The sequence below is a fragment of the Lynx rufus genome, unplaced genomic scaffold (genome assembly GCF_022079265.1).
Source record: "Lynx rufus isolate CCGP_SWC_20201006 ecotype Redwood Valley unplaced genomic scaffold, mLynRuf1.p SCAF_17, whole genome shotgun sequence".
Taxonomy (NCBI): Eukaryota; Metazoa; Chordata; class Mammalia; order Carnivora; family Felidae; genus Lynx; species Lynx rufus.
In genome coordinates this window covers 4,313,530-4,338,028 of record NW_025814831.1, presented here as the reverse complement: position 1 = coordinate 4,338,028, position 24,499 = coordinate 4,313,530, and the positions used below count along the sequence as shown (strand labels likewise).

Below are 24,499 nucleotides of genomic sequence, written 5' to 3'. Positions count from 1 at the left end.
AGTGTCTACACAACCTCTTCTCCTTAAAATTAGCCAGTGCTCTCCACAGGCAGGTACCCAGATACCGGCCTTGCAAATACACCCGCGGCGCCTACGCCCGCCCAGGGCGCTCTCCCCCTGCCCGCCTAAAGGAAGGTGGGGAAGCGGGAAACCGAGCCACCGCGGTACCTTCTCGGAAACGGACTCCGGGAGGCGCACAGGGGCGTCCCGGGGGCCGTGCGGGGGGCCGAGGGCAGGCCCTGGGGGAAGGGGCCCCCCAGCCTCGGAGCGTCCCCGCACCTCCCCCCCCCCCCGGCCAGAGAGTCGGGGCTCCCGCGCCTTGCTCCCGGCACCCCTCGTGCGGAGCCCGCCTGGGGCGGCGGCCGCGGCGGCTCCCTCCCTCCGCTCCCCCGGGTCCCGGGTCCCCTCAGGGCATGGCCGGAGGCGGCTGAGGAGGTCGCCCCAGTTCACCTCGGCGCTCCCGGCCGCAGCCCCGCCGCGGCATCGGCTTACCGGCTCAGCCCCGGGGGGAGCGGAGGGGGAGGCGGAGGCGGCGGCACAGCTAGCACGACCTCCAGTCCTAGCCTCCCTCACCTGCGCGACAGCGGAACTGGCCGGGGTCCTCGCCCGGGGGAGGGGCCTCCGGACGCCCAGGCGCGCCAAGCGCGCCAGGTGAGCACGCCTGCGCAGTCCGGCCGTAAACAAGCCCGCCCCTGCCCCTCGGCCGGCCTCCGCGGGGCCGGCTCGCGGGTGGGAGGGGCCAGGAGGAACAGCCGGGGGAGGGGGGGGTAAAGAGCGAGAGCCCAGCACGGCGCCTGCGCGGTGGGCGTGATCCGGGCACTTAGGGCAGGATGAACGCTGCTTTCCAAGATGGCGACGGAGGGAGGAGGGAAGGAGATGAACGAGATTAAGACCCAATTCACCACTCGGGAAGGTCTGTACAAGCTGCTGCCGCACTCGGAGTACAGCCGGCCCAACCGGGTGCCCTTCAACTCGCAGGGATCCAACCCCGTCCGCGTCTCCTTCGTAAACCTCAACGACCAGTCTGGCAACGGCGACCGCCTCTGCTTCAATGTGGGCCGGGAGCTCTACTTCTATATCTACAAGGGGGTCCGCAAGGTACCGACCCGGGCGTCACCGGGGCCCGCCAGGGGCGTGGGCGGAGGCCAGGAGCAGGGCGGTGACAGCGGGGCCCAGGGTGACCGATAGGGGTGGCGGTCGCTCTTACTTTTGAGTGGGCCGGTAACTCCACTGGGGTGCTCCTGAGGAAGGGGGATTCACGAATAAGGAAGGTGGTGTTTCAGAGGGGTGGGGGCGGCGGAAAGGGGCCGTGGGGCACGGGGTTCCGCCTGGGAGGCCCCAGAAGGGGACAGTTGCTTTCTCTCTGGCAGGGTCCGTCAGGCTCTGACACTGCCAGGGAGCGGGCCTGCGAGTCCCCGGAAGAGGTGGGGTGGCCGTCTTGTCTGCTTAGACTGCCTCGCCTCCCGGGAGTTGTGTGTCTCGCTCTGGGCTAGAGAATGGGGGCGCGGGGCGGCTGGGGAAGGTCTGGAAGGCGGAATCCGGGCGGCAGCGGAGGGCTTGAGACTAGGTCGGAAAGGACCTGCTCGGCACCAAGGGCTACTCCACCTGCTACCGACCGCACTGACACTTCCTAGGAGCCTCTGCTGGTGTTAAGACTCTTTCCGAAAACATCAGAAGGAGGACGGCTGTCACTTTCTCCGCCGGGGCGCCTTCTCCCGAGAGATTGTTAAAGAGGGTCATCTTGGCCCTTATGGTATGGGAAGGACTGAGTACTACAGCTGGGAGGTCGAAATGATGTTTTCATGAACCAGGCTGGTTCATGGGTGTTCTGTGTGAGCGTGCCCGGATTGTTCTTGCCCAGCAAGTCAGACTATGTCCCAAAGAGGGAGGGATATGCCTTAAAAGCTACTTTACAAGAATCACTTTTTTTCTTGACGGGCGACTTCACATTAATTTTGTGAAGCATGTAATCATCCTTTAAAAAGATCTCTTCAAAAGGAGCAACTTTATTAGAGCCTTTCCTTTATTGGCTGTGTTCTCACTGAGAACTGCTTACCTTTGAGATTTGTGGTCTTTGACTTGACTTTTGGGAGAGTAAGGACACTGATGCGTCCCACAGCACGTAGGCATGGATAAAGGTGATAACAGATTAATTTTTAAGTGTTTGGTTAGTGTGAAAGCAAATCGTACACACTGAAGCGTGGACGTTCTCTAAGATGTATCCAGAAGCAGTACGTTTGCTTGGTTTCTCAAGACCTAGGGAAAGGAGGGTGGTGTCCTGTTGTAGCAAGTTTTCTCATTTGGTCAGGGTGCATCTTTTCGGTTAGCGTTTGTGATGCGTTCTACTGTGTTTGAGGTTTGGTATTACGGAAGGTAAATCGCTTGACTTCATTTTTTCTCTTTTGGAATTGAAAAAGCGTCAAGTAGTTAGTAGTCTAGGAGCTAAACTTTTAGACTTGCTCTCAACTTTTTTGCTGACTTGTTGGGTGACCTTGGATGAGTTCTTTAGCTTCTATCCGCACCTCTTTAAAAAGAGAACATGGCAGTACTCACATTGTAATTTATACTATAAGTGTAATGAACTTCAAAGCCTGAAACCCTCAGCAGGTGTAAAATATAGTTAAAATAAGCATTAAGAGTAATGTCAGGGGTACCTGGGTGGCTCAGTTGGTTGAGTGTCTGACTTGAGCTCAGGTCATGATCTCATGGTTCATGAGTTTGAGCTGCACGTCAGGCCAGAGGCTGCTTGGAATTCTCTCTCTTCCTCTCTGGCCTGCCCCTGTGTGCTCGTGCGCTCTCTCTCTCTCTCTGTCTCTCTCTCTCTGAGTAAATAAATAAATAAATAAATGTTTTGGGTTTTGTTTTTTTTTTAAAGTAACTGTCAAATGGGAAGCTGCTATCTTGACATTGATACTAGGACTGAAAGGATCAACTTTTTCTGTGGACATAAGTTTAGACTTTTAAGTTACTAAAATTCATGTAAAATTTTAAAAATGCTTAACTGCTGAATTTACCAGCAATTACTAGTGTCAATGTTACCTTTTTTTTTTTCTTTTTCTTTGAAGCGTATTATTTCTGAAGCATTCTGGTGGCAAACCTTATCTGGATCTGGTGGCTGTGGTTTGCATCATCAAAACAGCTCTCTTGCTTGAAAGTATCATAGTTGTGTTCTCTTAGCTGGATGCTATTCGATGAAGGTTAAAACTAGGAGAGCTTTCCAAGGTGTAATTTTTTTTTTTAATTTTTTTTTTTCAACGTTTATTTATTTTTGGGACAGAGAGAGACAGAGCATGAACGGGGAAGGGGCAGAGAGAGAGGGAGACACAGAATTGGAAACAGGCTCCAGGCTCTGAGCCATCAGCCCAGAGCCTGACGCGGGGCTCGAACTCCCGGACCGAGAGATCGTGATCCAAGGTGTAATTTTTTAAAAAATGTTTTTTATGTTTATTTATTTTTGGGAGAGAGAGAGACAGAGCATGAGCAGGGGAGGAGCAGAGAGGGAGGGAGACACAGAATCTGAAACAGGCTCCAGGCTCCGAGCCATCAGCCCAGAGCCTGACGTGGGGCTTGAACTCACCATGAGATCATGACCTGAGCTGAAGTCGGACACTTCACCAACTGAACCACCCGGGTGCCCCAAGATTTAATTTTTTTTTTTTTAATGTTTGTTTATTTTTGATAGAGCACGCAAATGGAGGAGGGACAGAGAGAGAGAGAGGGAGACACAGAATCTGAAGCAGGCTGTAGGCTCCAAGCTGTCAGCACAGATCCGACACGGGGCTCGAACTCACAAACCACCAGATCATGACCTGAGCTGAAGTTAGACCCTTAACCGACTAAGCCACCCGGGCGCCCCTAGGAGAGCTTTTCAAAACCACACCCCAAAATTATTTTAAATAAGACAAATCTTAAACATGTAGATTTGCCTCTAGCTGCATAATTTATGTGAGCTCTATGACTTTTTGTGAAATTTAATTTTCATGCAGTAACATAGCATTATATGGTGGACATTTCCATTCTCTTCTAGTCATCATGATTTTCTAAAACTGTTTTCCATGAATGCGTTTGCATTTACTTACTGTTATTTCTGAGTGTGTGATTGTTTTTGAGATTGTCTTTTCTGATTTTTTAAATTAAAAAAATTTTTTTCTATTGAGAGAGCATGTGGTGCATGTGCAAGGGGGGGGCGGGAAGGGGGGGGAGAGAGAGAGAGAGAGAGAGAGAGAGAGAATATCTTAAGCAGACTCCATGCTTGGTCCCTTGAGGGACTTGTTCCCACAACTCTGGGATCACGACCTGAACAGAAATCAAGAGTCAGATGCTCAACCGACTGAGCCACCCAGGCATCCCTGTCTTTTCTGATTTTAAAATAGAGCAGATAATTTCCTACTCAGATAGGAGTTATAACTCTGTTCTTACAGTTGGTCATTTTGACTGTTTTTATTCATTTTTTTAAATTGGGGCGTACAAAGTTTTACAACAATTAGTCGGATCATTCGGAAGGTCTAATTTGGAAACATACATTCGGCTTAAATCTGCATGTGAAATAAGTGGAAAATAGGTCTTTGAATACTTAAATCACGAGCTGTGTGCTGCCATTCCTAAAAGGAAGTATGGAGTTGTGGGGGAATGGAGTGGATGACGAGGTCATCTCAAATCTGAACTGAGGAGTGTATTCTTGGCCCTTTAAATAGATTTGCAGGTCAGTTTGTAGAGCTAAACGGGACCTTCAGCTTTTGCAGTCTCACCCTCTCTGAGGAAGCCAAGGCTAGAGAGGGAGTGCAAACCTGTGTTACAGTTTTGTTTTTTTTCTTTCTCATGGTCAGGAAGATGAAGCATAGCTGAATCTAAAGAACTGTCGTAGTGAGAAGGGACCGATCAAGCTTTTTGATCACGCGGATGCCATGGCCTCCGAGCACTGCAAGATCTACCCCAGCATTTTGCCATGTATTATCTCTTCGAATCTTGATAACAATCCTGTGAGGTACAAGAAAGCGTCTTCTTTTTGCAGTCGAAGTTTGCAGTGGAGTTCTTGTGTATGGAGATGTAGTTTTGTGAAGTTATTTTGCTTAACTGAAGATAATATGAGCACTGATTTAATCCTGACACTAATCATCTCAACAAAGATTTGAGGGACTACTATGATGATAATTATTCTAGATGGGGGATCTGCAGTAGAGCAAGACCCTGCCCCTCTCCAAAGAATTGTCAGCTACTGGCCTTTACACCTTTTTATTGAGTGCTGGCCTTCCCTTTTTTTCTTTTCTTTTTTTTAAGAGATGGTTTTATAAAGATGCCAAAGGTAGCTGGGCTTATTGGACCAACCCTTTCATTTTATGAGATCCAGTTTTACATAAATATGAATGGCAACCATTCAGATCTCAGTTTAGGCATCACTTCCATAGCATATCCTGCTTTGAATTCCCAGGCTGGATCAGTTTTCCTTATTACACGTTCTCATAACATCCTGAACTTTGCCTTTCTAGCACTTTTCTCAATTTGTAATTCTCTGGGTTATAATCTGCCTCCCTATAAACAAAGCTCTCTCAGAAGAGAGGTCTTGTCTTTTTTGCTTTCACTGTTTTCCTAGTGCCCAGCACGGTGTCCACCATAAAGTAGGCTCTAACTACTTATTTGTTGAGTGAATGACTGAATAAAATATCTATGTCCATCTGTGCCATACTTTAAAAAAGATTTTTACAAGCTAAAAAGCCTATTTAATTTTGGGCTCCCAAATGGGTATTTTTAGTGGCTGACATCTTTTTTTTTTTCTTTTTTTTTTAAGCTTATGTATTTATTTTGAGAGAGAGAGAATGAGCAAGGAAGGTACAGAGAGAGACGGGGGGGGGGGCGGCGCTGGAGGAGGGGGAATCCCCAGTAGGCTCCACACTCAACGCAGAGCCCAACGTGGGGCTCAATCTCACGACCATGAGATTATGACCTGAACCGATATCAAGAATAGACGCTTAACTGACTAAGCCACCCAGGCGCCTCGTGGCTCACAGTTTAAAAAAGACATTCAAAATTATTGTTAGTAGGTAACAAATTTAGCTTTCTTACAACTGGGAAATTGTGTAGCAAGAGACCATGAAGTAATGGAAAGTAACCAAATGACACAGATTACTTTTGATCTACTTCTGTCAAACCACATTACCTAACAAATCTACTAACAGACAACTTGTAAAAACTATACTCAGAACTATTTAACATTCAAATCAAAGAGACTTACTTTTCCCCTCCTATCTTAAGATTCCAGGCCACAAATGTGCTGCCCAGAAGTGTTACTGAAGCAATTCCTACAATGGGGGGGGGGGGGAGGGGAAGGGGGGAAGAGTAGAATTGGATGGCTTTCAAGGTCTTTTCAACTCTGAAGGTTGTAGGAGTCTGTGTTCAATAGTTTTTTAATGAAAATAAATGCATCTTTTTATTGGGAAGATGTCTTCATGTCTTGGAATCATTGCCTACTTCTTTAATGAGAATTGAGGAGTGTGGGGTGTGTTGTGAAAGCAAGTTGAACACGTTGTGATTCTAGGTGTTTATGCTAGAAAAGTACTCACTGTGTTGATGTGAAGCTTTGGCCAGAAGAGTCATTTAATAACAGCTAGAATATTTTCAGAGCGAGAGTTGTCCAGGAGTGCAATGGGTTGGCTTGGGAGAGAATGAGCATTCTGTGTGGGAGATAGTCTGTCTCTTTCTCAAAGACTGTAGGAGCACCTGTTGGTGACTGAGGGATGCATGCTCTGTGTGGGAGGGTGAGCTAGAAGCCTTTTAAAGGTTTTTTCCACAGACTAGTTTTAGATACTGGACTGCTCCAGAGAAGGTCATGTTCACACCCTTCCCTCCATTTGTAATTTTCACATCTCTCTGCTCTCTCCATTTCTAGTTTAGAAAGAGGCTTAGGAGACCAAAGCTTTTTATATCAAATTTACTTTGAGAAGTGTTGCGCTTAATTTAGTGGGGCACATGTGAAATTGGAAACCGTAGTTTTTTTTCCCATCAAGGGCTACTTAATGTCTTCTGAAATATTGATACTTATTTGACTATCAAATCTTATATACTGAAGGGAAGCATCTTTTTTTTTTTTTAATTTTTTTTCAACGTTTATTTATTTTGGGGGGGACAGAGAGAGACAGAGCACGAACGGGGGAGGGGCAGAGAGAGAGGGAGACACAGAATCGGAAACAGGCTCCAGGCTCCGAGCCATCAGCCCAGAGCCTGACGCGGGGCTCGAACTCACGGACCGCGAGATCGTGACCTGGCTGAAGTCGGACGCTTAACCGACTGCGCCACCCAGGCGCCCCTGAAGGGAAGCATCTTAATTTGTCTCTTAGAACAGGCTAGAGAAACTTTCATATGATTCTTTGGTTCTGTTGACCTTGAAGAAGAGGATGATGATGAGATTTTTGAAAGACAGAATGGGTGGATATGACCGATGGTAAGCAGCTCTCAGAATGTGTCCTAGAGACCCATGAGATAGTCATGAGTGTCATTGTTTTAGTAAATAGTTGTGGGGCACGCTTAGCAGATAGGAGGTGCTCCTCTAGATGCTGGGTTTAGATGAAGTCTCTGCCCTTAAGAAACTTGTCACCTATGTTTATTATCATTGAATTAATCTAGTGACTTCATTTATTTAAGTATTTATTGTGCTTTGGTAGAAAACTTGAGCAAGAATCATAACAGTGGATTTTATCACTGACTAGTTTGGCTATATGCCTAAGAACCTTGTTTTAAAAATAAATGTGAAGATTTTTGTAATCTGATATCTTAGAGAACAATTTTATTTATATTTCAGTGAGATTAGTTTGTGAAGAAATATGAAATGTGGCCCTATTTGGTTATGTAGGAATAAACTTCAAAAGCAGAAATAACTTCAATTGGTAGACATTCTCTGTTTTAAGTTTCAGGAGATTTTATTTTTGTTTATTTAAATGTTTACTTTCAAGAGAGAGAAAGAGAGCTAGCAGGGGAGGGGCAGAGTGAGAGAGGGAGACACAGAATCTGAAGCAGGCTCCAGGCTCCAAGCTGTCAGCACAGAGCCTGGAGGGGCTCAACCCCACCAGCTAGCTATGAGATCATGACCTGAGCTGAAGTCTGACGCTTAAGTGACTAAGCCACCCATGTGCCCCCCCCTTTTTAAATTTATTTTTTTAATTATTTTTTTTAATGTTTTTTACTTTTGAAGGAGAGAGAGACAGAGCATGAGTGGGGGAGGAACAGAGAGAGAGGGAGACACAGAATCCAAAGCAGGCTTCAGGCTCTGAGCTGTCAGCACAGAGTCCGATGCAGAGCTTGAACCCACGAACCCTGTAAGATCATGACCTGAGCTGAAGTTGAACACTTAACCAACTGAGCCACCCAGGCACCCCAATTTTCAGGACATTTTGTTTACTTATCATTAATTACTATCTTTTTAATGTTTATTTTTATTTTTGAGAGAGAGCACGCGTGAGCGAGCGAGAGTGGGGGTGGGGCAGAGAGAGGGAGACAGAATCCCAAGCAAGGCTCCAGGCTCTGAGCTGTCAGCACAGAGCCCAACATGGGGCTCAAACTCACAAATTGGGAGGTCATGACCTAAGCCAAAGTCGATTGCTTAACTGACTGAGCCATCCAGGCACCCCAGGACATTTTAAATTGTCAGTGACGAGTTACCTTATTCTCTGAAAATTTGGCATCTTTGTGTTGTTTTTTTTTTTTTTTTAAGATTTATTTATTTATTATTTTTTAAAGTTTATTTCTTTTGAGAGAGAGAGAGCCGGGGAGGAGCAGAGAGAGAGGGAGAGTGAGAGAATCCCAAGCAGGCTCTGTACTGTCAATGCAGAGCCTGAGATCATGACTTGAGCCAAAATCAGGGGTTGGATTGAGCCACATAGGTGCCCCGGCATCTGTTTTTTTATAATACAGTGCAAGGTATGTCTGGCTTTGGAAAAAATCCTCATTAATCAAGAGTTTATTGCAGACCTGTTATGTACAAGGTCCTGGTGTCTGTTGCGGGTGTTGTGAAGGTGAAGGAAGACCCTTCTGTCTGTGAGTGAGGAGCTTGTCTTTTTGTGCTAATAATTGGATTACAAAGTAGAAGGCTGTGCTGTGCACATGGTATAAGCAATGCAAACACCAAGTGGAGTTCGGGAGTAAAGGTGAGGTGGAGAAGTGTTTCTCTGCCTGGATGGAGAAGAATATTGGGTTGGATTTCAAACAGATGATTTGCCCTGAAGTGCGTATAGATCGCATTTTTGTAAATTTTAAAACTTGCATCTTCGTAGTTGTAACTTCAGAAATGCTTCATCTTCATTTCTGGTTGAGGTTGAGCTGGCGATCGCTCTTACCTTTTAGCATTTTTCTCAACTTCACAGCTCCTCTGCCAATTGGTAATTTGTAAATTGAGCCCTGTTTTGCATTCTCTTTTGTAATATGGATTTTTAAAAAGTAGGGTATATTGTACTAAAAACATGCCAAGTCAATCTCTGCTATGTTTTTATTTTGTAGCAGTAGGAAAATGTAGATCTTACAAGAAAGAGGCAAGATTTTGTAAGAAAGAAGCAAGATTAAGAAGGAACTTACAAGGTTTTTGTGTTTTACAAGTAAGACTAGGAATGTTTTCGCGTCTTCTCAAGCAGCCACATTGCAGATGAGCTCTGTGGCCTGGCTCAGTCTTTCCTTTGGTTGGTGCAGTCCGGCCTCACTGCTGCACTGCCCGTGTTTCCCTGCTACAGCAGAACTGGTACAGGTGCTCCTTCTCTTTACTTACTTTGATCTTCATTTCAGAGGCGCTGTCTTAATGTCTCATTTAACAAATATTTGAGTGGTTTTGTGTGAAAAGCAGTACACTGGACTATGGGAAATCAAAGAAGTAGGAGACATGATCCCTGACCTTGAGAGGATTATCGTCCGACCAAGGAGATAAGATACACACTCATTCATTCTATCAAGATTTGAGTGGTTGCTCTGTGTTGTTGAGACTGAAGCTCTGCCATCAAGGAGCTCACAGTCCAGTGGAATAGAAAATGACTTACTCATCCAGCTAACATGTATCGGACCTGTAGACCCAAAGACAAGTAAGACGTAGTCCTTGGCCTCAAGTGCCTACCATCCAGTGGTGAGATGGGCGAATAAGTAGTGCTGAGACGTGCACACTATTCACTTATTAGTGCTGCCTAATCGGAGTAGAATTTAGGGGATGTATCAACCTAGATGGGCAAAAACTGTAACCGAATTCGAATGTGTCCTTCCAGTTGTGGATTTAGTCAGCAAATCACAGAGGCAATGTAACAGACTTGTGACTTTATCACCAGTGAAAATCACAGGTGTTTGCGTATCACATTATGGTTGTTGCAGGTGGATAGATGTCACAGTCATCACTACTCTGAAGTTACAGTGGTTAGTGGATCTGCACTAGAGCTTGTTACAATGTGACCTGAAGAAACTTTTATATAACTAACTGTTTAAAAAAATTTTTTTTAACGTTTATTTATTTTTGAGACAGAGAGAGACAGAGCATGAATGGGGGAGGGTCAGAGAGAGAGGGAGACACAGAATCTGAAACAGGCTCCAGGCTCTGAGCTGTCAGCACAGAGCCTGACGCGGGGCTCGAACTCACGGACCGCGAGATCATGACCTGAGCCGAAGTCGGCCGCTTAACCGACTGAGCCACCCAGGCGCCCCTATAACTAACTGTTTTAATAATTGATCTCTTTTGTAATCTTTCGTATTTAAAAACATCATTGTGAGAGGAGTCCGTAGCACAGAAAGCTTAAGCACCCTGGTTTTGATAAGTCTCAATTTACCTTTTCTTCTGTGTCACGTGTGATGGAATGTAAGAGTGACCGGTCTCTCCTGTCCTGTTAAGTAACACTTCTAGCTGTGTGAAGAGGTGTCTGTGGTACTTGGGGTGACTTTTCACTCAGCAGTTGATTATCTAGGATTCTAAGTTGGCCATGTCTTGTGTTGTTTTTCTTTCTCTTCTGGATCGTTCCTTTACTCTTGCTGCCCTAACTAGAGGGAGGAATACAAGAAGTACTTACAAGATTGAGTCTTGTAAGAGTGTTTCATTGGTTCAGATCATAGATGATTATGATACAGTGTTACAATGTGATATTTGTCTTAGTTGCAGTAGAAAGGGAGAGGCTTTAACAAGGTGATGTTTGAACTGAGTTCTGGGGGCACCTGGGTGGCTCAGTCTATGAAGTGTCCAACTTCAGCTTAGGTCATGATCTCTCAGCTTGTTAGTTCAAGCCCCACATCAGGTTCTGTGCTGACAGCTCATAGCCTGGAGCCTGCTTCGGTTTCTGTGTGTCCCTCTCTTTCTGCCCCATCTCCCCCTGCTGCCATAAATAAACATTAAAAAAAAAAAGCTTTATGAACTGAATTCTGATAGGTGGGTGGGGTGAAGGGAGAAGGGATTCTAAACCAAGGTGACTAGAGACTCAAGGCCTGAGGATGTGGCATGACTCCTTGAAGAGTCACTGTGAGGGTTGAGGCTTTAGCAAGACCTGATTAGACATGATTAGAGGACAAGATTATCTTCTTTCTTTTTTTTTTTTTTAATTTTTTTTAACGTTTTTATTTATTTTTGAGACAGAGACAGAGCCTGAGCAGGGGAGGGGCAGAGAGAGAGGGAGACACAGAATCCGAAGCAGGCTCCAGGCTCCGAGCTGTCAGCACAGAGCCCGACGTGGGGATCGAACTCACGGACTGTGACATCATGACCTGAGCCGAAGTCGGACGCTCAACTGACTGAGCCACCCAGGCGCCCCAATTATTTTCTTTCTTGACGATCATCCAAATGTTGGCTATATCCTAGCTTCTGGAACTCTTAGTATGATTTTTAAAATGATTTTTTTTTTAACATGTATTCTTTCTTTTGGTACTACTTCTGAGGTAACGTACTACATTAGTATCTGGTCCTCCTGTAGGACTCCTAGCACACTGTCCTTTCGGAAGTCGGGTCATCGGATTGTATCAACCCCATCCCTCGTTGGACCCTCATCACTTCCCATCATATCTCAGAGATTTTGGCTCCTGCTACACTGCCACTCTCTCCAGCAGACTCCTATCTTAAATGCTGTGGCTAGGCATTATAACCCCCTCGCACTCACTCTCCCTTCTAACCCGGACTCAATCAACGCCGACAGCAAAAGGGAAGAAAAGGCTTTTTCTGGCCCCCGCCCACTTGGTACCTGTCCTTTGCCTCCGGGAGCTACTGCCCCAATTTCTCAACTACTTCTTAAAGCCAAGCTCCTCTAGTTGGCAGCTTGGACAGCCTCAGAGTGTGGTGCACAGACCAGCACCATCCGCGTCATCACCTGGGAGCCTCTGCGAAGTACAGAATTAGGCCTCATGCCAGACTTACTGAACCAAACTCTGCATTCCTAGAGGGTCTCCGGGTAGTTCGTGTGCTCACTGAAGTTGGAGAGACATTGGTGTTTACTGGCTTCCTTTAGTTCTCAGTCAGATTATCGTACCTTCCTGCCATCTATTTCAAGTGTATAATTCAGTGATTTTTAGTGAATCTACCAAGCTGCACAACGGTTACCACAGTCCAGGTTTAGAACATGAGGGATTGTTTTTAAATTTAATTTTGTGTAAGTTTCAGTTAATGCTAGATGAATAGATTCTAAAGATCTGCTCTACAGCAGGGCCTATGCTTAACAACATGGTATTGTGCCCTGCAGAATTTAAGAGGGTAGATCTAATGTTAAGTGTTCTTACCACAAAAACAAAAACGAAGGGACATGAGGAAACTTTGGGAGGTGTTGGGCGTGTCTGTTACCTTGGTTATGGTGATGGTATCATGGGTGTGTGCATCTGTCTGAACTCAAACTGTATACATTTAATATGTGCAATTCCTTGTATGTTAATTATACTTCAATAAATCTATTAGAAAAAATTTAATTTTATGTTTTAATTACGGAAGACATAAAATTTAATTTTATGTTTTAATTACGGATGCTTCCAACATCAAAACTGTACAACAGTTTCTGTTCAGAGATGCTTAGCTTCCATTTCTGTTCTCCCTGCAAAGCTCTCTCCCTCTGCCTATAATCATTGTATTTGTTTTTGACTCATCCTTCTGTTGCTGTAAGAATAAGATGACATTTGAGGAGAGAAGAAATTGAGGGAGCACACTATGGTATTTTGTGTCTGAGTTTTTTCCACTTAATTATATATATATATATTGGAGAGCTTACCATATTTGTAAATAGAGGGCTTCTTCACTCTTTTTTTATAATTGCTTTTTATTCTGTGCTATGGATACATATCACTATCTTTTTTTAGTTATTGTTATTACAAATAACACTGCAGTAAATAACTTTGCATGTATATTATTTTGCACGTAGGCAGGTATATTAACAGGATGTATTTCCAGAGGAGGTACTGCTGGGGCAGAGGGTTGATGCCTACATGTTAAAAAAGTTTTTTTTTAATGTTTATTATTTATTTTTGAGAGAGACAGAGGGCAAGAGGGGAGGGTTAGAGAGGGAGACACAGAATCCGAAGCAGGTTCCAGGCTCCAAACTGTTAGCACAGAGCCTGGTGCGGGGCTCAAACTCAGGAACCTTGAGATCATGACCTGAGCCAAAGTCGGATGCTTTGTGCACCGACTGAGCCACCCAGGCGCCCCCTTATGCATTTTTGACATGTATCATCAAATCACCGTCCCCAGGGAGGGGTTGTATCATTTTGTACTCCCACGCGAGAATACCTGTTTTACCACAGCCTCACCAACAGGGCACGTTGTCGAACTTGCATTCGATCTGATAGGGGAGAAATTTGTATTGTTTTTGTTTTTCCCATGTGATGAGAGTGCTCGAGCATCTTTCTATATATTAAGAATTGAATGTATTTCTTTTTCTACAGACTGTCTCATATCCCTTGCTCATGTTTCTGTTTGGTTGTTGGGTATCTTAAGTTTTTAAAAAAGGAGTTCTTTATGTATATTAGGGAGATTAGCCCTTTGTGATACGAATTACAGATGTTTTTTCTTTCATTTGTCATCGGTCTTGTAACTTTGCTTAGGGGTGAGTGTGTGTGTATTTGTTTTTACCTTGAATAATTTTCATCCTTTTTGTGGTTAAATTTGTAAATTTTTCAAGTAAATTTTTATAGATAAACTGGTTGTCCTCCAAAGTTTGAAGATGAGGGAAGAGATTTACCTTTTAATATTTGAGAATTCGGTTTAACAAAGACTTTTGTAGGAGCAAGAGATAAACATTGAAATGTGCTGTAAAAGCAGCTGGTGGATGGTGATTTGCTGGTAGTTTTTATGACTTAATATACTTCAAATATGTTAGGTGTGATTTGGTTTACGAGTAACAGGAAACCCAGCTCCAACAAGGTGTTTCAACTTTAAAGGGGATGCATTGGCTTATGTTGACAATTCTAGGGGTGAGGTGGGCTTCAGGTGCCAGCTCAGTTTGGCTGAGACTCTCTTGGTTCTGCTTTCCACTTGGGGTCAGCCTGGCCTAAGTGGCAAAACGGTGGTAGAGGTCCAGGCTTCACTTTTCTGTAACACATGGTCCAGAACGAGAGCCAGTATCCAGGATGAGTGAACAGGTCTTCTAGTCATTTTCTCAGGAGAGTGAGAAAGATTGTTTCGTTGAGGCCGCTGGCAAACCTCCTCTTTGACCTTTTGCCCCAGACTGGATTACCAGCCCATTCCCATGGCCAGGGAGGTATGTACCGAGTGACTTCTGGCAAGGAGATTGGATTCTCTCATACCCTGATTTCCCTGGAGCCCACTCTGGAGCTGCGAGTAGATAGCAGACAGGAGAACAGATCTACACATAGGTACTGGGTAGGCAACCAAGAGGTGCAAACTACACTGAGCGTCTCACACCGGCTCAGGTGTCAGGGACCCAGATGTAACAGATTTTTCCTTGAGCTCCTGGTGAGATGCAGGAATACAATGGGGAAGGCGACGCACTGCAGTTGGAGGATGGCCGGGCTGCGTTGTACTCCTGCGCAGTTGAGAAACCTCCTTCCTAGGGGCAGCCAGGGGGCTCAATCGTTAAGCATCCGCCTTGATTTCTGCTCAAGTCATGATCTCACGGTTCATGGGTTCGAGCCCTGCATTAGGCTCTGTACTGAGAGCATGAAGCCTGCTTGGGATTCTCTCCCCCTCTCTGCTCCCCCCCCCCAAATAAATAAACATTAAAAAAAAAAAAAAAGAAACCTCTCTTTCCTTTGCTCTTGCTGTTTGACTGCTATGAATGCCCTTCCACTTTTTCATACAATTTGGAATTTTTTGTTTGAATCTCTGTCTCCCCCACTGGATTGTGCAATCTTGAGGGCAGAAGCCATCTTATTCACCCATATCCATCACAGAGCCTGTACATAATAGGCACATTGTGTCGATTTTAAATGAACGAATTCGTTGCGATTGTAGTCCTCTGAGGATTTATTTGAGTAAATGAGATGATCTTTTAAAATCCCTGTCACAAGCCAAATATGGTCGCTGTTAGTTACCAAAGCTCGCAGAGGCCGGATTGCTTTTGTTGAGAGGCTCCTTAGAAATTAGTCCCAACCTCGAATCTTGTGCTGTTCCTCTGGGCTTTTCCGAGAGGAGGCTGTGGCTAGAGCTTTGATCATCTGGAGCTAGCTTTGTTTGGAACCTGCATCTTCCTTGTGCTGGTGTCCCAAGCAGAATTGCTCATGCTGTCCCTTGCAGTCCCTTTTCCTTCTTCCCACTTAATCATGGGAAACTGTACAACTCCTGACATCGTGCTTTTCTTTCCTCCGGATCTTGGAGCAGGTGTGCGTGTGCTAGCAGGACCGAGGTCGGGATTAGCTCAGCTTGCTCCGAAAGTGGGGCGCAGGTAGAGCCGGAAAGGCAGAGTCCTGACTGCCGCATGGTCCATTTGCCACTCCTGGTGTCCCTCCAAAGGCTCTGCCCTTTATTTTTTTATTTATTTTTTTTTTTAAATTTTTTTTTTTTTTCCAACGTTTATTTATTTTTGGGACAGAGAGAGACAGAGCATGAATGGGGGAGGGGCAGAGAGAGAGGGAGACACAGAATCAGAAACAGGCTCCAGGCTCTGAGCCATCAGCCCAGAGCCTGACGCGGGGCTCGAACTCCCGGACCGCGAGATCGTGACCTGGCTGAAGTCGGACGCTCAACCGACTGCGCCACCCAGGCGCCCCTTGGCTCTGCCCTTTAGACTCTTCTGCTTTTCTCCTTCTTCCTCGTGGCCGCCTCTGCTCGTTGAAGTCTTTAGTCCCTGCCTCCCATCCTTCCTTCCCACTCCGGTCCTGGCGTCCTCTGGGGAGGTTTTGCGTCCGCTGCACAGCGCCTGGGGCACCTTGGCTTCCTCATCCACCCCCGGCCACCTCTCTAGTCCACCCGGGGCACGGACTTCCACAGTGATGCCCCAGGTCTTAGTGGGGGCTGAATGGGCTTCAGCCCTAAGTTACTAGTTCAGTTAGAAACATTGTCCTGCTCCAGTGTGACCTTGGCTCCCACTTTATTTATTTATTTTTATTTTTTTTTTACTATTTCTTTTAAAGAAACTTCTTAAAAAGTTTATTTAGAGAGTGCATGAGTATGAGTGGGGGAGGGGCAGAGAGAGAGAGAGAGAGAGAGAGAGAGAGAGAGAGAGAGAGAGAATCCCAAACAGGCTTCGTGCTGTCGGCACAGAGCCTGATTGGGGGGGGGGGAGGGGGAAGCTCAATCCCACAAACAGTGAGATCATGACCTGAGCCTAAATCAAGTCAGACACCCAACCAACTGAGCCACCCAGGTGCCCTGACTTTCTCCCTTTTTGACCCATGCCTCTCTGGCCGTTCACTACTTCATCCCCTTTGCCAGTTTTTTCTTCCCCACCTACTTCACCTTGAACTGGGCCCTGTTCGCTTTTCCTTGCTGTCTCCTATTCTGAGTCTCTCTGTTTTCTAAAATTGTTTATGCCTTTTCTCCCCCTTCCCCAAAGGAACAAGTGCTTACTGCAGTAAATTAATCCAGTGACAGGTATGTGCTCTGGCACAGCTCCTGCTCTGTCACCATCAGCTCCAGATCCCAGACCTTCCTTCTTGGTGGTGACTTTTGCCAGTTCCTTCTGTTCCTGTTGCCTTTCGTTGTCTGGACCGTCTGTTGGCGATTGTGGATGTGGCCATGACTGGGTTGGAAGTGTGCTCCCCTCCTCTGCAGAGCTGTGACCTGCTCTGGGGCCCAGGCACTAGCTGGGCTTTGCCCTCTTGTTCGTATTTTAATTCTTCCCAGAACAGAGTTACAAGAGTCTGTCAACTAAGATTTTGTTTCAAATACTCAGCTACTGTTTGTGAATCTGTTGTAATCTGTATTTCCTGTCTGCTTTCTTTAGGTGTACTCTTTTTCTAGCTTTCTGATTTGACAACATAGGTTTTTAGCCCTTTTTCAAAAAGTTTATTTTATTTTGACAGAGAACGAGCGCACGCGCACAAGTGGGGAAGGGGCGGGGGGGGGGGGTGGAGAGTATCCCAAGCAGACTCCCCACCCACAGAGCCCGACACGGGGCTCGAACCCACAAACCGAGAGAGCACGACCTGAGCCGAAGTCGGAGGCTTAATCCACCGAGCCAGTCAGGTGCCCCTAGCCTTTATTTTTAATGATGTGCTCAAAACTGTAGGATTCCTTCTCAGTATTGCTTTAGCAGTCTTCTGTATGTTAGATATATGGTGATGTCATTGTTATTAAGATCTAGATATTTTGTTATTTCAATTTTTAGTCCCTCTTTAACCCTTGAATTTCTAAGCAGGCACTTTTTAGTTTCTATTCATGGTGTTTAATTTTGTTATTGATCAATTTATTTGCATTGTATGGTCCTAAAATATGTTTATTGATATCCGCTATTTGAAATGTGATGAGACTTTTCTTTGGTCCAGTTAAAATGTTTTCCATGCGTTTTAAAAGAATGTATATTCTCTTTGTTAGGCCAAGATGACATGTCTGTGTGTGCATGTGTGTGTATGTGTGTGTGTGTAAGTTTTTAATGCCGTTCGCAGTGTTTGTATTTTTACAACTTTTTTGACTACCAGTTTCTGATGTGATAAGTATCTCTGATTCTGGACTTGTCAATTTCTCTATCACTTTTTGCTTTTTTGAATTTTCTTTTTGCTTATTTTTGAGAGACAGACAGAGACAGAGTGTGAGCAGGGAGGGGGAGAGGGAGACACAGAATCCGAAGCAGGCTCCAGGCTCTATCTGTCAGCACAGAGCCCGACGTGGGGCTCGAACCCACACACTGTGAGATCATGACCTGAGCTGAAGTCAGACGCTCAACTGACTGAGCCATCTATGCGCCCCACTTTTTGCTTTTTTAAATTCAGAATTGTTAATCTTTGTAGATTGTTCTTTGTGTTGGCATATTGTACTCTTGATCATGTCTAATTTTGCCCAAAATTCTGTTTTGAGGATTGGAAAATCAGTTTATGTTTGTTAGTATTTGCACGGAATGTCTTTCTATTCCTTATTTTCAACTTACATAGTTTTTGTTTTCAATGTGTCCTTTTAAATATTTTCTATTTCATTATTGTCTTTGGCACTTTCTTCTCTGCCTCCCTCTCTCCCCTACCCGCTTTCCCTCTGTCAGGAATCTCGGTTGATTTTTTTTTTTAAGTTTATTTATTTTTGAGAGAGAGAGAAAAAAAAGTATGAGCAGGGGAGGGGCAGAGAGAGAGAGAGAGAGAGAGAGAGAGAGAGAGAGAGAATCCTAAGCAGGCTCCACACTGTCAGCACGGAGCCTGATGCAGGGCTCGAACCCATGACCTGTGAGATCATGACCTGAACCCATGAGCTGAAATCGGATGCTTAACCGACTGAGCTACCCAGGCGCCCCAGTGGATTTTTTTCTTTAAGTTTTTTTTTTTTTTTTTCCGTAATCCTCACACCCAACGTGGGGCTCAAACTCACAACCCCAGAGATCAAGAGTCACATGCTCTTCTGACTGAGCCAGCTGGACGCCCCCGGAGTCCTGATTGATTTTTACTTCTGAAATACACCTTCACTGCCCTCATGGTGCCTCCCCTGAGCACCAGCCGCTCTGACTCGTCTTCTGCTGTGCCCGTGCTCCGCTCTAACTTATTCCCTACACAGGAGCCAGTGTGATCTTTAAAAAGCGAATCTGGGGGCGCCTGGGTGGCTCAGGTGTTTAAGTGTCTGACTCTTGATTTCAGCTCAGGTCATGATCTCATGGTTTATGAGTTCAAGCCCCACGTCGTGCTTTGTGCTGATGGCACAGAGCCTGCTTGGGAGTCTCAATCTCTCTCTGCCTCTCCCCTGCGTGCGCGCGCAGACACACACACACACACACACACACACTCCCTCGCTCTCTCTCAAAATAAATAAACATTAAAAAATAAAGCATATTAAAACATTAAATTAAAAGTGAATCTGTTCATCACTCCAGCCTAATAAGATCTTTCAGTGGTTTGAGTTGCTTTCAACATTGAGAACAAAGTGGTTAACATGGCCTGCTGGGCCCTGATCGAGCTGGCCCTTGCTTTCCTTCCATCCTCTTTTCCTTTCACTGTGTCTTTCTGACGTACTGCTTTCCTTTTCGTGTCTTTAACCAGGCTTCCTTACCCTCTTGCCGCAGATTCTTCCGTGCTGGCTCCCTTGTGTGGGGGCCCTTCCACTCCCCATCCCCTTTCCCCTTCACTGCGTAATTCCTGCTCCTGCACATCGTAGCTCCTGTGTGGTTTGTGCCAGGCCTCTTACCCTGACCTCTAGACTAGGGCAGGTCTCCTCCTGTCGTCCACCAGCTCGTCTCTCTAGCACGTGTCTTGGCAGTAATGGAGTAACTTGAAGTTGAAGTTTAGTGTCCTTCCTCTCTCCCCACCCCCTAAGCCAGATTGCCAGCTGAGGAGGGCTGATTTTCTCCAGTTCACTGCTGGCTTGTGCTTTTGATACGTTATAGGCGCTCTGTGAGTATCCGAATGAATGGAGAAATGTGTAAGTGACCGTCGTTTGTTTCTGGACGGTGGGAACATTAGTATTGTCGAGCATATTGTCTTGTACGTGGTTGGTATTGGGTTAAATGTTTTTAAACAAAGTAATCTCTGATCTGTCTCGTTTGTGTTTTGTGAGCTACTGCATTTATTTTTAAAAAAAAATTTTTTTTTTCAACGTTTATTTATTTATTTTTGGGACAGAGAGAGAGACAGAGCATGAACGGGGGAGGGGCAGAGAGAGAGGGAGACACAGAATCGGAAACAGGCTCCAGGCTCTGAGCCATCAGCCCAGAGCCCGACGCGGGGCTCGAACTCACGGACCGCGAGATCGTGACCTGGCTGAAGTCGGACGCTCAACCGACTGCGCCACCCAGGCGCCCCAAGTGAGCTACTGCATTTAAAGAACAGCCAGCTGTTGTGTGTACCCCATTTCTCCCTTGTTCCCCTTTCCCCCCCTTCTCCCAAACATGTTTTCCCCATACACCGTCCCTTAGCACTGGCAACCAATGGAGGCATGAAAGAAAACTGAGAAATCTGTTCAGTTTTAAAAGTTTTCTTGGAAGAAGAGTTTGCTGATCAAACTATTAAGTTTGCCCTGTAAGAATTTGTCCTTCGTTGGTGGCACTGAAAAGGAAAGTTATTCCCCCTGCAGTTCAAAGTAGGGTATGTTTATGGTAGAAAATTCAAAGAAGAAAAAAAATCCCATATCCAGCAGCGGTTAGTATTTTGTTGTTTTTTCTGCCAGTCCATTTTTGGTGCTCACTTACGTATTTTAAGCATAATTTAGGTCCCTGCAGGGGTGGGTGCCCATTAAGTATTTAGAGAATGAACCCAGGTATGGATTCTTTTTCAACTTTAAAATCTCCTGCAGCTCCCTAGTTTGGTTTGCAGATAAGCATTGTGTCTTGTTGATGGTGTTGATAACCTAGAGTAGCTGAGCTTTGTTCTTTTTAGATGAACCTATTAGGTCGTTGTAGAAAGTTGCTTGGGCTAAATTGGAGTCACCAGTGACTGCTTTCTTTTTCTCAGTGTCCAGACCTTCAGTGGTGAAGGCTTTTGGCCCCGACTTAAGATACGTCCAGAATCTGGTCACTTCCCACCTCCACCCTTGCCTCCCCAGTGTAAGGAAGCATCACTCCTCACTTGGGTTATTACTGGGGTGGTTTCTCAGTGGGCTCCCTGCTTCTCACGGTCTCTTCTGATGGCAGCCAGAATGATGTTTAACACAATATATAGGTCAGATCAGGTTTTCCAATGCTGAACAGTTTCTGATGCTTTTTCATCATTAGGATCTGGTGCCTTCCCTCTCCCAAGCCCCTCGTGTGGTTTGCTACCTTACCCGCCCTTACTCCCTCCATTCTGTCCCTTGAGGAGGAGCCCGGCGACCCTCAGTCGCACGCTTACTTTCCCGGGCCGGCCACAGGGCTTCCTCCCCTGCTTCTTCACGGCTCTACCCAAACACGAGCCTGTCAAAGAAGCTTTCTATTACCCTGCGCGGAAGTGTGCTGCAGTCACCCTCGCACCCTTGGTCTCCGACTCCCCTTCTCCGTCCCTACCGTTCTCTGATGCTCACGGGTGACTTGTCCGCTGACTGTCCCCTTCTAAAGCCCACGAGAGGAGGGTTTACTGTCTTTGCTGCACCTGACACGGTGCTCGGTGCAGACAGAACTCGGTAAACTTTGAATGGATGGTGAAAGAAGTTTGTTATCTCAAGTGGCGTAGTTTGAAAATCTTCATTTAGGATATAGGTAATATGACTTCTCATAAGCGTATTTTCTTTTCTTTTCACGTTTTTTTTTTTTTTTTTTTCTTTTTCGAAGTAGGCTCCATGCCCAGGGTAGGGCTTGAACTCACGACCCTGAGATCAAGAGGCACATGTTTTGGGGCTCCTGGTGGCTCAGTCGGTTGAGTGTCCGACTTCAGCTCAGGTCATGATCTTGTGGTTTGTGAGTTTGAGCCTTGTATCTGGCTCTCTGCTGTCAGCTGTCAGCTGTCAGCGCAGAGCCTTTTTCTCTCTGTGCGTGCATGCTCGCTCACTCTCTCTCTCTCTCTCTGTCTCTCTCAAAAATAAACGTTAAAAAAAAAAAAGAGTCACATGTTCTACCCACTGAGCCAGCAGGGGCCCCCAGGCACATTTTACTTTTAAAATAGGTAACCTAGGGGCGCCAGGGTGGCTCAGTCAGTTGAGCGTCCGCCTCTTGATCCTGCGTCAGGTCTCGATCCTCAGCGTCATGAGTTCAAATCATGCACTGGGCATGAAGCCTACTTGAAAATAGTGGGCGCCTAGGTGGCTCAGTCGGTTACGGCTAAGCATCTGACTTGGGCTCAGGTCATGATCTCACAGTTCGTGAGTTCGAGTCCCTCTTTGGGTGCACTCGTGTGCCACTTCGGGCAAGCTCATGCCCCAGCTCGGGTGAGTCCTGCTTCTCTCTCTCTCTCTCTCTCTCTCTCTCTCTCCCTCCCCCTCCCCCCCCATCTCTTTCTCTGCCCCTCATGGGATATTCTCTCTCTCCCCCTGTCCCCCACCCCTCACTCATTTGCACCCTCTCTATAAAATAATAAAATAAAATAAAATGTAATATTCACATGATTCAAAATTCAAATGGCCTGCAGTGAAAAGTCTCTCATAACCTGACCCTAGCCGCCCTGTTACCCTGCTCAGAAGTAACCATTGTGAAGTTCCTGTATATATTTCCAGAGATGACCCCTGGTCCTACACAAAGAATCTCAGGCATACTCTATTCCTCCCTTCTTTTAAAAATGTAAACTTTAGTATCGGCGCAGTTTTGCACCTTGTTTTTTTGTTGGTTTGTTTTATAAAATGCATTTTGAGGATTATTCTTTGTCAGTGTGTAAAGAGCTTCTTTATTTTGCCAATAGCTGCACAATATCCCATTGTACGAATGTACAAAATGTACAATACTTCCCCTTTGGTTGGACATTGAAGTTGTTTCCAGATTTAGCTATTACAGACGATGCTGCAATAAATAACCTGTGCATATATCATTTTGCCGTGTTGCTAGTACCTGCAAGGAGTAAATTCCTGAGTGGAATTGCTGGGTCAAAGGACATGTGGGTTTGTAATTTTGATAGATACAGTTACCTTGCCTCCCACAAGTTGTTCCAATTAATACTTCAGGCACAACATACTATTATCTGATCTTTGCCAATTTGGCAGATGAAAAATAGTGTAACACTGTAGTTCGGCGTTTCTTGAACTGTGAATTAAGCGTCACTTCATGTACGTAAGAGGCATTTGTATTTTTTTCCTGCATAGCTAACTTGTATCTTTTATTTTTCTTTTAATTGAAATACAGGTTACATATAATGCTACAATAGTTTTAAGTATATGCCTTTTCTGTGAGTTGTCTATGACCTATATCCATTTTTCAACTAGGATTTTGGTCCTTTTATGTAAATTAGCCCTTAATCTGTAGTTGGAGTGGCAGCATTTGGTTCCATTTGTCAGTTGTGTTCTCATTTTGCTCATGGTGGTTTTTCTTGGGTAGAATTATTTTTGTTTTCATAGACAAATGTATTAGTCTGTTATCTTATGGCTGTGGGTTTTGGGTCCCAGTTAACCTTCCTAATTTTATTTTTAAAGATCCTCATGGTTTCTTCTTGTACTTCTGAGGTTTCATTGTTTATATTTGATATATCTTTGATATTGCTGAAATTTATTCTGGTATAAGATATGGAATAGGGTTTCAAACTCTTTTCTTTCCCCCGGAACAATCTTAGGATTTCCTGATCTCTCCTGTCTTTTATGGAAAATAATCTGTCAGCAGTTTTCTCTGAACTTCGAGTGATGTAGACCAGTGGGCCATGATGTCCTGTGTGTTTTTTCATTTTAGGTTATGTTTCTCTTTATCTTATCACTATTGACCTAAAAGTGTTGATTGAGATACAGTCTATTCGTGAGCATTATTTTAAAACAAATTTTGTAGACTTTTCCTCTGGCAAATAAAAATCAGATAGTAATAACAGGTGCAGTGACAGCTAACATTATGCACTATACTTAGGGAACACGTTCGGTAACTGAGGAGATACAAGGTTTTCCTCTCTTATTTGAGTGAATTATGTTTGCGGTCTCTTAGCTCCCCTGATTAATGCCTGGTAACACCAAATTAATAAATAGTAGGCCCTAATGGGGCTTGATTCTCCTAGCTGGTAGACCCTTTCGTGGACCACCATCTTGTAGAATGTACGTTCTAAAGGTCCTGGCTGTTGGGATAAAGGTGCTTCAGGATCACCTGTATCACAGTCAGCAATGGACCTTCACTGCTTTTGCTCTTTCCGCTTCCGTGCCACTTAGCCTGGCCTTACCTACTGTCCCATCCCTGCTTGCAGTTGTCATTTTCACCATGTGGCTGACTTTCCCAGGATTCATAATGGCTCATTTTATTCAAACCACCAAATACGAGCTGAGCCTCGTAAGAAAGTTAGCCTTTGAATGGCTTCTTCAAAATCTCTCAGTTCTTGCGATGAGATTCTCCCAGAGATACTAATTGGCCAAGCTGACCTTGATGTCCCTGCTTTGTCTGTCTGTCTGTCTTGGTTTTCTTCATAGTGCCGCCTT

The 24,499-nt window shown here is 45.2% G+C and overlaps 1 protein-coding gene across 18 annotated transcripts in view; it reads left to right on the top strand.

The window, feature by feature from the left end:
- The first annotated feature begins 817 nt into the window (after positions 1 to 817).
- Positions 818 to 24,499, top strand: part of WDR20 (WD repeat domain 20) — a 66,380-nt gene continuing 42,698 nt past the window's right edge. For 17 of the 18 annotated variants that reach the window (XR_006962124.1, XR_006962125.1, XR_006962127.1 and 14 more), the window contains exon 1: positions 818 to 1,098. Coding sequence is in view for 11 of the 18 variants with exons in the window: in XM_047080075.1 (XP_046936031.1) it covers positions 850 to 1,098 (249 nt within the window). In the remaining 7 variants the exon portion in view is untranslated. Of the gene's footprint in view, positions 1,099 to 4,826; positions 5,822 to 24,499 lie in introns of those variants that run through there. The other variant, XM_047080077.1, reaches the window with a different exon arrangement.